Source organism: Pseudophryne corroboree, chromosome 1, assembly GCF_028390025.1.
Source record: "Pseudophryne corroboree isolate aPseCor3 chromosome 1, aPseCor3.hap2, whole genome shotgun sequence".
NCBI lineage: Eukaryota > Metazoa > Chordata > Amphibia > Anura > Myobatrachidae > Pseudophryne > Pseudophryne corroboree.
The window spans coordinates 1,201,050,213-1,201,062,613 of NC_086444.1; the positions used below are offsets into that span (position 1 = coordinate 1,201,050,213).

The 12,401-nt window shown below is 50.8% G+C and overlaps 1 protein-coding gene across 3 annotated transcripts in view; it reads right to left on the reverse strand.

The window, feature by feature from the left end:
- MAVS (mitochondrial antiviral signaling protein) overlaps positions 1 to 12,401 on the reverse strand; it is a 116,845-nt gene that overhangs the window by 25,222 nt on the left and 79,222 nt on the right. For 2 of the 3 annotated variants that reach the window (XM_063925327.1, XM_063925325.1), the window contains exon 3: positions 2,552 to 2,679. In XM_063925327.1, the coding sequence (XP_063781397.1) occupies positions 2,552 to 2,671 (120 nt within the window). In that variant the 5' untranslated portion in view covers positions 2,672 to 2,679. Of the gene's footprint in view, positions 1 to 2,551; positions 2,680 to 9,310; positions 9,404 to 12,401 lie in introns of those variants that run through there. The other variant, XM_063925326.1, reaches the window with a different exon arrangement.

The window sequence follows — 12,401 nt, forward strand, 5'->3', positions numbered from 1 at the left end:
GAGGTGACCTGAGGTAAAAAAGGTGGATTTTCCGGCTGTTGCCGTGGCCACCAAGTCCGATAGACCGACCCCAAATAATTCCTCCCCTTTATACGGCAAACTTCCATATGCCGCTTGGAATCCGCATCACCTGACCACTGTCGCGTCCATAAACTTCTTCTGGCAGAAATGGACAGCGCACTTACCCTTGATGCCAGAGTGCAAATATCCCTCTGTGCATCTCGCATATAAAGAAAATGCATCCTTTAAATGCTCTATAGTCAATAAAATATTGTCGCTATTCAGGGTATCAATATTTCCAGTCAGAGATTCCGACCAAACCCCCCCAGCACTGCACATCCATGCTGGGGCGATTGCTGGTCGCAGTATAACATCAGTATGTGTGTATATACTTTTTAGAGTATTTTCCAGCCTCCTATCAGCTGGATCTTTGAGGGCGGCCGTATCAGGAGACGGTAACGCCACTTGTTTTGATAAGCGTGTGAGCGCTTTATCTACCCTAGAGGGTGTTTCCCAGCGCGCCCTAACCTCTGGCGGGAAAGGGTATAATGCCAATAACTTCTCTGAAATTAGCAACTTCCTATCGGGGGTAACCCACGCTTCATCACACACTTCAATCAATTCATCTGATTCAGGAAAAACTACAGGTAGTTTTTTCACACCCCACATAATACCCATTTTTGTGGTACTTGTAGTATCAGAAATATGTAACGCCTCCTTCATTGCCGTGATTATGTAACGTGTGGCCCTACTGGAAAATACGTTTGTTTCTTCACCGTCGACACTGGAGTCAGTGTCCGTGTCTGTCGACCGACTGAGGTAATGGGCGTTTTAAAGCCCCTGACGGTGTTTGAGACGCCTGGACAGGTACTAATTGGTTTGCCGGCCGTCTCATATCGTCAACCGACCTTGTAGCGTGTTGACACTATCACGTAATTCCATAAATAAAGCCATCCATTCCGGTGTCGACTCCCTAGGGGGTGACATCCCATTACAGGCAATTGCTCCGCCTCCACACCAACATCGTCCTCATACCTGTCGACACACACGTACCGACACACAGCACACACACAGGGAATGCTCTGATAGAGGACAGGACCCCACTAGCCCTTTGGGGAGACAGAGGGAGAGTTTGCCAGCACACACCAAAGCGCTATAATTATACAGGGACAACCTTATAGTAAGTGTTTTCCCTTATAGCAGCTTAATATATAATAATATCGCCAAAAAATGCCCCCCCTCTCTGTTTTAACCCTGTTTCTGTAGTGCAGTGCAGGGGAGAGCCTGGGAGCCTTCCCACCAGCGGATCTGTGTGGGAAAAATGGCGCTGTGTGCTGAGGAGATAGGCCCCGCCCCCTTCACGGCGGGCTCTTCTCCCGGTTTTTTCTGTAATCCTGGCAGGGGTTAAATACATCCATATAGCCCAGGGGCTATATGTGATGTATTTTTAGCCAGTAAAGGTAATTACATTGCTGCCCAGGGCGCCCCCCCCCCAGCGCCCTGCACCCTCAGTGACCGCGGTGTGAAGTGTGCTGAGAGCAATGGCGCACAGCTGCAGTGCTGTGCGCTACCTTAAGAAGACTGGGAAGTCTTCAGCCGCCGATTTCTGGACCTCTTCTCTCTTCAGCATCTGTAAGGGGGCCGGCGGCGCGGCTCCGGTGACCCATCCAGGCTGTACCTGTGATCGTCCCTCTGGAGCTAGTGTCCAGTAGCCTAAGAAGCCAATCCATCCTGCACGCAGGTGAGTTCGCTTCTTCTCCCCTTAGTCCCGCGTTGCAGTGAGCCTGTTGCCAGCAGGACTCACTGAAAATAAAAAACCTAACAAACTTTTATTCTAAGCAGCTCTTTAGGAGAGCCACCTAGATTGCACCCTTCTCGGCCGGGCACAAAAACCTAACTGAGGCTTGGAGGAGGGTCATAGGGGGAGGAGCCAGTGCACACCACCTAGTGGTCAAACTTTTAATTTTGTGCCCTGTCTCCTGCGGAGCCGCTATTCCCCATGGTCCTGACGGAGTCCCCAGCATCCACTTAGGACGTCAGAGAAATAATGTTTTGTAATCCTATGTTTCATGCTTTATTGCTACTAACAGTAGTATTGTGCCCCCAATTTATCAGTCGGAATGTTCCTGCGACCGTGATCGCCTCCTTTTCCCCACATAATTCCGCACTTGTGTAGAGTCCTGAACTATCGGCCAGTCTGATTTAATTTATCTAATTTTTACCATTAGGTGAGGCCATTATTTAATATCCAAATAGCCCTTCTTGGTGCACCAAGTCCCATGTGACTCGTATTCGCCGCATCTGTACATAAAGGACTTTTTGGAACCATATGGAGTAACAGCTTTCCATTGCAATACTTGATAAACTGTCCAATCTGCACCAAAGTCTTTCACGTTTGGCCAGTTCCGACACGCAACGCAAAAATGATTCAGAATTGCAGCACAGTTATTCATAGGCTTTTGTTAAATGGGCCGGGTCTCACCTGTACACAAGTGAATTATAAAGTCACCCCTGATTACTTTATTATAGGCTTTATATTGCTTTGCATTACCTCAGTAGGTTTGGTTAGGCATCCAGACAGGTGGAATAACATCTCATTGATATTTATAGCCTCCAGAAGTATCATGTTATGTCTCAGGTACTCCAAGAACTTATCCTCAGCAAAACCCATTCTTCACTCTAAGAGGGGGAAAAAATCCACGTTGTATAAAACATTGCATTTACTGACACAAAATCACCTCCACCCACTGTAATGTTCCCACCACTCAGAGACAGATCCTACAGCAGGCAACCCAGACTCCTATCTACGGTCTAATGGCAACTGAGGGGCGCAAATTATGGTAACCAATTAGGACAAATGTAGAGAGGAAATTTAGCCCCAAACCAGCAGATTGACTCTTAGGGGGTCATTCTGACCCGTTCGCGCGCTGCAGTTTGTCGCAGCGGTGCGAACGGGTCGGAACTGCGCATGCACGGTGGCCGCATTGCGCACGCGTGTCCGGGCAGCGACGCCGCCAGCAGAATAAGTGATCGCAGTGGAGATCGCAAGAAGACTGATAGGCGGGAGGCATTCCGGGGCGTCAACTGAGCGCTTTCAAGGCGTGTTGAGGCGAACGCCGGCGTGTCCAGGGGTTTGGAGGGCGGATGTCTGTCGTCAATTCCGGAACCTTCATCGCTGGATCCGTTACACGGGGTAAGTAAGTCTGACCCTGGTCTTCTTTTGCTCAAAACCTTTTTTTGCATAGCAGTGCTGCACAAGCATTCGCAGCCTTGCTAAGCAAAAATACACTCCCCCATAGGCGGCGTCTAGTTGATCGCAAGGGCTGAATAAAGTAGCTTCGTGCGATCAACTCGGAATGACCCCCTTAATCCGGCTCTGCAACTACTCAGCTTCCCATAACATTTTGGTCAAAAGAATGCCATTAGAATCCAGAGGCGCTCAAAAAAAACACATAAACAAACATTCATAGTGCATTATGTATGTGTATGGCAAATTCAATTAATTAAATTCTTTTGGTTGGTCTTGTACCTAAAGATGAGTCTACTTTTTTAGGAGTAGACAATCACGCTTTTGGGGGGAGTTGGAATTCTACCAGTCAGGATTCTATGTGCCTCTGGTCTTCCTCTCCACAATCAGTGCCCAAGAAGAAAAGATAAAAAACCTCCAATGGTGCAATACCTATTATTTACTGTACTAAAACATATAAGACGGGGATAGGGGTGGTCTCTCACCATATGAAGTGGTCTACAAAGTAGACAATAATAGCAGGTTTTAAAGATGATTGAATTTGGGCGTCCCCGGAACCAGCCGTTCAACTCCACAGGTGATGTCCCAACCGTCTCCCTCACAATCGACAAATCCTCCGGCCGACGCTTTTCGACACAAGCAGTGTCTTCATCATTATTGGCGCACAGTATTTTATCATAAGTATTTGATTTTTCCCAGAACATTTGTAATTGTGGGGCTTATTTATGAAATAGAGAAAAATTGCACAAAAACCTTCCTTGTGGTAATTTGGAAGAGCGTTTCGGAGCTATCTATCAATGACCCCGAGAATCTGCTCAATAATCAGATGTCCCGGTGAATCCTAAAAGCAACACTTTCACCAACAGTGGCAGCAATGAAAGATTACACTGTTGGGTTCTGTAAGAGCTGCGTTATGTCGCATGCATGACCGTGAGAGGCAGGTGGCTCTACATGAATCCCTCCTGGCACCCAAGAGCCGCTTTCCATTGAAAAATGGAGCTAAGGTCATCCGGAGACAGCTCCAACTATCAGGGTCAAGCAGAGTTGGATTAAGTGGGGGCACAGGTGACACCTTACCCTGGGCCCCCCTCTCTCAGGGGCCCACCAGCCAGAGCCGCCCACTCACCACCCCTGCCTGCTGCTCCAGGCTACAGCCGAGATCCTGGCCCCACCACCATAGAGTGTGATCTTCTACCTACACAGAGGTGTAGAGTGTCACACTGTTAAAACAAATTCACCACTAGCATGGTGCAATAAGCTCAATAGTAACATGGCGGCTTCTGTAGTGTACAGTCGGCTAGGAAGTGCTGCACAGGTAACTGCGGTGCAAGGGTGAGCTGCAGGGGTGATGGGGTGTGCCGGGCTCCCTGTCAGAGTACAGGGGAGGTGGGAAGCAGCAGAGACAGGAGTCTAGTAAGTGGTGGACTCTTGGTTAGAATAACTGGCGAGTGTGATTCTATGGTCTATGGTCGATTTTACCTACACACTGAACGATATCGATGATCAATTTGGTCAATATGAGAGTACATACATCTATATTGCCCAAATTGACCGGCATGTGTCAACGATGACCACTCAACGATGAACGATTGTGGGCACGCGCATCGTTCATCACTGATGCATCCACACTGAAAGATATGTAGGATTTATCGTTTATTTATGAACGATATCGTTCATATCTTTCAAGATATCGTCCAGTGTGTAGGCCCCTTAAGTCGCCCAAGTGTCAGGACAGGCATGGGTGTTATTAGCCAGCTGCACTTACTCTCCTGTATATTCTCCTCTACATACCTGCAGAAGAGCAATCACTGCGTGTAGTCTGGTTTCACAAAGTGTATACAGTGTCTGAATTGTTTGCCCAGTTTGGGTCTGCGTTTTGTGTGTGCACATGGGTGTATCCAGGGGTCCGAGCGCCCCTAACAAAGTAAGGGGCCGGCGCGCCCACCCCCCACACATTTGAAATAAGGTGTGAGTATTGGAAATGGGGCATTGTCTTGTTGGGGAAGGGTGTGAACACAATAGTACTTCCAAATCAAATTATGCCACACAATAGTGTCCCTTATTCACATTACACTGCACAGTAGTGTCTCGTATTCACGTTACACCATCCCTCCCCCCTAACCCACCTTTCCCATAGCCTGACTCTAACCCCCGTCCCCCCTTCCTAATCTCCCTCCCTGCAGCCTAACCCTAACCCTCCACCCTCGCAGCCTAACCCTCCCACACGGCTTTCCAGTGGAGACTTTGGCACTAACTCAATCCGGATTTTATTATTCTGCATCGCTATCTATGTTGGGATGCCAGCATCAGCATTCCGAGCAGTTTCGAGATGCTGGCGTCAGCTTTTTCCGACCGCCGGGATACCAAACGCCTTATTGTCTCATAAGTCACCCCTGCCTGAACTTCCTCCTTCCCTTACTTACCCCCTTGCACCTCTCATGCCCCCTGTTCCTCTTTAGCCCTGTAGTTTTCACTCCCTCATTCCATCTCTCAGTCTCACCCCTGCACCTCTCACTCTCTCCCTCTATCACCCATGTACCTCACTGCCTCCTTCCATCTCTCACATCACACCTGTACCTCACTCCCACCTTCCATCTCTCACATCACACCTGTACCTCACTCCCACCTTCCATCTCTCATACCTCTTCACTCCCACCTTCCATCTCTCATACCTCTTCACTCCCACCTTCCGTCTCCCCTGCACCTCGCTCCCACCTTCCATCTCTCACACCTGTACCTCGCTCCCACCTTCTATCCCCCACACCTCTTCTTCACTCACACCTTCCATCTCCCCTGCATCTCCCTCCCACCCCCCACGCCTGTACCTTGGTCCCACCTTCTATCTCCCCTACACCTCGCTCCCACCTTCTATCGCCTCTACACCTCGCTCCCACCTTCCATCTCCCCTGCACCTCGCTCCCACCTTCCATCTCCCCTGCACCTCGCTCCCGCCTTCCGTCTCCTCTACACCTCGCTCCCACCTTCCATCTCCCCTGCACCTCGCTCCCACCTTCCATCTCCCCTGCACCTCGCTCCCACCTTCTATCTCCCCTGCACCTCGCTCCCACCTTCCATCTCCCCTGCACCTCGCTCCCACCTTCTATCTCCCCTACACCTCGCTCCGACCTTCCATCTCCCCTACACCTCGCTCCCACCTTCCGTCTCCCCTGCACCTCGCTCCCACCTTCCGTCTCCCCTGCACCTCGCTCCCGCCTTCCGTCTCCTCTACACCTCGCTCCCACCTTCCATCTCCCCTGCACCTCACTCCCACCTTCCATCTCCCCTGCACCTCGCTCCCGCCTTCCGTCTCCTCTACACCTCGCTCCCACCTTCCATCTCCCCTGCACCTCGCTCCCACCTTCCGTCTCCTCTACACCTCGCTCCCACCTTCTATCTCCCCTGCACCTCGCTCCCGCCTTCCGTCTCCTCTACACCTCGCTCCCACCTTCCATCTCCCCTGCACCTCGCTCCCGCCTTCCGTCTCCTCTACACCTCGCTCCCACCTTCTATCTCCCCTGCACCTCGCTCCCACCTTCCATCTCCCCTGCACCTCGCTCCCGCCTTCCGTCTCCCCTACACCTCACTCCCACCTTCCATCTCCCCTGCACCTCGCTCCCACCTTCCATCTCCCCTGCACCTCACTCCCACCTTCCATCTCCCCTGCACCTCACTCACACCTTCCATCTCCTCTGCACCTCGCTCCCACCTTCTTTCTCCCCTGCACCTCGCTCCCACCTTCCATCTCCCCTGCACCTCACTCCCACCTTCTATCTCCCCTACACCTCGCTCCCACCTTCCATCTCCCCTGCACCTCGCTCCCACCTTCCATCTCCCCTGCACCTCGCTCCCACCTTCCATCTCCCCTGCACCTCGCTCCCACCTTCCATCTCCCCTGCACCTCGCTCCCACCTTCCATCTCCCCTGCACCTCGCTCCCACCTTCCATCTCCCCTGCACCTCGCTCCCACCTTCCATCTCCCCTGCACCTCACTCCCACTTTCCATCTCTCACACCTGCACCTTGCTCCCTCAGATTATTTCCCCCTAGTCCAGGGATCCCCTTCCTCTCAGACACATTATCTCCCTTAGCACAGAATAGCCCCTTCCTCCTAATATAGAAGATTCCCCCATCCCCCTGAGACAGATCTCCCCCTATCAGCCAGTACAGCTCACACACTGAACCTTCTCCTGGTATGCGGTGTCCGCTACATTGGCAGGTTAGGAATCACGGCGGTCAGTGTCACAATGGGAGCCGGGAAGAGATGGTACCTGCACATTGTGACTGCATAGTGTGTATTATGTGTAATTACTCAGCAAGTGCTGGCCAGGGCTGGTTCTATATTAAATATCTGTGCAGTGTCTGACTAGGCATGTGGGGTGTGCCCAACATCAGGGTGTGCCTGTGCACACATGCCACCCACCGTGTGCATGCTTACGCCCCCTCCCCCATAGCAGTGCAATTAGCCCCCTGAGCCCCCGCTCCCCATGTGTCTCTGCCTCATGCCCTACCCCTAATAGCAGTGTTATCAGCTGCTCCTACACCCTCATGTCTCCCCCCCAGTGTCATATTCCCCTGTGCCCCCACTTTCCATAGTTCTCCCCCTCATAGCCGTGTCATTACTCCCTTCCCCCACTCCCCATAGGTCTCCCACTCCCACATAGCAGTGTCATTACCCCCCTTCCCCCACTCCCCATAGGTCTCCCACATAGCAGTGTCATTACCCCCCTTCCCCCACTCCCCATAGGTCTCCCACTCCCACATAGCAGCATCATTACCCCTCTTCCCCCACTCCCCATAGGTCTCCCACTCCCACATAGCAGTGTCATTACCCCTCTTCCCCCACTCCCCATAGGTCTCCCACTCCCACATAGCCGTGTCATTACTCCCTTCCCCCACTCCCCATAGGTCTCCCACTCTCACATAGCAGTGTTATTAGCCACCTTCCCCCTACTCCCCATAGGTCTCCCACTCCCACATAGCAGTGTCATTACCCCCTTCCCCCACTCCCCATAGGTCTCCCACTCCCACATAGCAGTGTCATTACCCCTCTTCCCCCACTCCCCATAGGTCTCCCACTCCCACATAGCAGTGTCATTACTCCCTTCCCCCACTCCCCATAGGTCTCCCACTCCCACATAGCAGAGTCATTACCCCTCTTCCCCCACTCCCCATAGGTCTCCCACTCCCACATAGCAGTGTCATTACCCCCTTCCCCCACTCCTCATAGGTCTCCCACTCTCACATAGCAGTGTCATTACCCCCCTTCCCCCACTCCTCATAGGTCTCCCACTCTCACATAGCAGTGTCATTACCCCCCTTCCCCCACTCCCCATACGTCTCCCACTCCCACATAGCAGTGTCATTACCCCCCTTCCCCCTACTCCCCATAGGTCTCCCACTCCCACATAGCCGTGTCATTACCCCCCTTCCCCCTACTCCCCATAGGTCTCCCACTCCCACATAGCAGTGTCATTACTCCCCTTCCCCCTACTCCCCATAGGTCTCCCACTCCCACATAGCAGTGTCAATACTCCCCTTCCCCCACTCCCCATAGGTCTCCCACTCCCACATAGCAGTATCACTACCCCCCTTCCCCCTACTCCCCATAGGTCTCCCACTCCCACATAGCAGTATCACTACCCCCCTTCCCCCACTCCTCATAGGTCTCCCCCCCACCATAGCAGTGTTATTAGCCACCTTCCTCTCCCCATACCATACCTCCCAACTTTCTAAATATGAAAAGCGGGACGAGGGCGTGGCTTATTGGAAAGGGGCGTGGCTTCACGGAGGACCCGCAATCGTGAGCCATGCCCCGTTTTGGTCACTGAGGGGGCATGCCCAGCGCTCCGTGAGCTGCTGGCATGCCCCCTCTCCTCCTGTCTCCAGTGAATAGACGCTTATTCACTGCTGCTCTGCTAAGCTGCCCCCCCCCCCCCACGGGACACTGCGGCCCGCGGGTGGGACAGCGGGACAGTCCCCAAAAACCGTGACTGTCCCGCGAAAATCGGGACAGTTGGGAGGTATGCCATACAGTAAGTCCCCCGTTACCCCATCCATATCTTACCTTTGTGCTGTGATGCTGATGCTGCAGTGCTGGGGCAGGGTTCTGGCTCCGCAGTCACAGTGCCTGGCTTTCTCTGCAGCTGCCGTCTGTGCTCAGCCACAGGGCAGGCAGAAAGTGAAAGTAAAGTCACTTCCTGCCTGTGTGAGCAGAGATTCGGCTCTGTGTGCTGCTGCAGCCTCTGTCCTAACTCTCCTCTCTCCCCTTGCTGCGATAACAGAGCTGACCCTAGCCTTGGGAATGGATGCCCCTGGGCATTCTAGATGCCCTAGGCATTTGCCTATAATGCCTATTGGCTAGGGCTGGCACTGGGTGAGAGTCTGTTACTGCCGGTGTACGCCAGCACCGCACTGCACTAGTGATCAGACTAGTGTCCGGCAACACCGCACTTATAATCAGACTCAAAATAAACTACAGCTCCCAGCAGTGCAGTGCGTGCAGCGACCAGGTACAGTATGACAGTACTTCTCTTCTACCCTTTGGCTGCGGGTGGCACCGCCAGGCGGCGCCCCCTTCTTCCCTGGCGAGTGCCATCCTGGCCAATGGGTAGATACACCCCTGTGTGTGCACATAAATAGGTTAGTGTCCTGCAGTCATATACGAATAGGACACGCTATGGCTGTAGTAGGTGCTACTCCTCTGTCCTTTAAGCACCACAATAAATTTACTTTACTTTAGTGATGTGCACTATAATGTATATTATCTGTGAGTTAACCAATTTGTCTGAATGACAGGTTTTGTCCATTTTCCAGTGTTTTATAAATAATCAGGAAACTTCTTAGAAGCAGACATTTAAAAATGAAAGTTATACTAATAGCAAAAAAGAGCCCTTCATATTGGTAAATGTTATTAATCTATATAGTACAGTGGCCCTCATTCCGAGTTGTTTGCTCGCAAGCGGATTTTAGCAGATTTGCTCATGCTAAGCCGCCGCCTACTGGGAGTGAATCTTAGCATCTTAAAATTGCGAACGATGTATTCGCAATATTGCGATTACACACCTCGTAGCAGTTTCTGAGTAGCTTCAGACTTACTCGGCATCTGCGATCAGTTCAGTGCTTGTCGTTCCTGGTTTGACGTCACAAACACACCCAGCGTTCGCCCAGACACTCCTCCGTTTCTCCGGCCACTCCTGCGTTTTTTCCGGAAACGGTAGCGTTTTTTCCCACACGGCCATAAAACGGCCTGTTTCCGCCCAGTAACACCCATTTCCTGTCAATCACATTACGATCTCCAGAACGATGAAAAAGCCGTGAGTAAAATTCCTAACTGCATAGCAAATTTACTTGGCGCAGTCGCAGTGCGAACATTGCGCATGCGCATTAAGCGGAAAATCGCTGCGATGCGAAGATTTTTACCGAGCGAACAACTCGGAATGAGGGCCAGTATGTGTTAATATATGTAGAGAACAATATATAAACTGCTTATCTTCAAAAGTATTTATTCTATTTAAGTACTGTATATACAAGCAAGCTATATACAACTGATAGGTGAAACCCCCTGAACACATATAATACTTTAAAAGTTTTAAGAATTGTATTAAATGTTTCCCTTAAGACAAATCCCTGAAGAAGTCAACATTTGACGAAATGCGTCGAGTATCACATTTGTAGTCACCTCCCATAACAGGGGTCCTTACTGCCAAAGAAGCTCCCATCCAAATTGGGTTGTGGTCCACAACCCAATTTGGGTGGCAGCTCATTTAGCAGTAGGTTGCGGTAGCTGAAGGGAAAGCTACTACCCCAAAGTGGGTTCCCACCATCTTGATTCTATGTGTCATGTAAGATCAGATTTTACTTACTTGCTGATTTTACTAAACTTTCGTAATAACTGTATCAAATGACTATTTAAGACGGAGAAGCTCATTGCCTTTATCGGGTGATTTGGGTGAGAGGGCTTCTTTTTCAGAGGAAGGAGGAGGATAGTAGCCCCTATTACCTCAAACCATCACGGGACAGAAAGATAAGAACTGTATTATAACATTGGAGAATGTTTAGGTGGACTATACCATTGTGACTAACTCCAGACATGTCTATCAGGCTTGGGGCATTGGTGTGGGTACTAGACTATATCTTTTCTGTGCACGGCAGGGGCCAGGAGAGGTGTAAGTGTATTGCTGTGGAATACAATGGCCAGGTAAGGTGGTAGAAAGAATGAATGGTTAATGGATGATGATGAGATACTGCGAGGATAGAGGATGATGATGTCTGGAAGATGACCATTAGAGTGAGCCTCTTCATGAGGGATGGGGAGCTGGTGACTGGAGAAGACCAGAAGGTTGTGGTTAAGTAGTGAAGCCTGGAGACAATATGACAATGTTGCTCATCATTAGAAATGTTGATCTCATGCAGGGGGCAGATGTATGAAGCCTCGGAGAGAGTAAAAGTGGAGAAGTTTTAACTGCAATTTATCTAGCACAGTTAGGAGCCGATTGGCTGGTAAAGTACCTTTTCTTTCTCCAAGGCTTAGTACATAGACCCCTAAGAAAGAAGACATAAAGGTGTTTTGTGCGACGTCATCTGTTTCTCTGACCACAGAGGGCGCTGTGCTGACAGTGTCACAGCAGTGCGGAGTGGAGCACAGATTCTAGCAAGGTGTAAGGAAGGATGTACAGATACATTCAGAAATATTTACCCTATATAAGTGAGCGAGGGCCTGACAGGCCATTGGGATGGCGCAAGGCTGAAAACACAATTAGGACATAACTTACCATACCAAAAAAAAAAAAACACTACATGATAAGCATTTTCCAATCACTGTTGAGGAAAACTAAATGGGCTCCGTAAGTAGGCAGTAAGCAGCTCAGTTGTGTACCGGACGTCAGGATGTACACCAGGGAAGGGCTTTGTAGTTGCATTAGCATAAAGCATAGTTGCCTATCCTTCCGCATCTTGCAGGAGACACGCAGTTCACTGTGCAGTCTCCCTCTGTCCCCGCAAAGTTAAATAAATCCCTAGATTTCACATTGCTCCATCCGGTATGGACTGGGGTGGGGCCTGGTGCAGAATAGCAGCCAGCATGCAGAGGAAGGCAGGAGGGTGTTCCAGCCTCCACGAAATGTTATGTGGACTACTCAGTTAAGAGGGTTACCAGG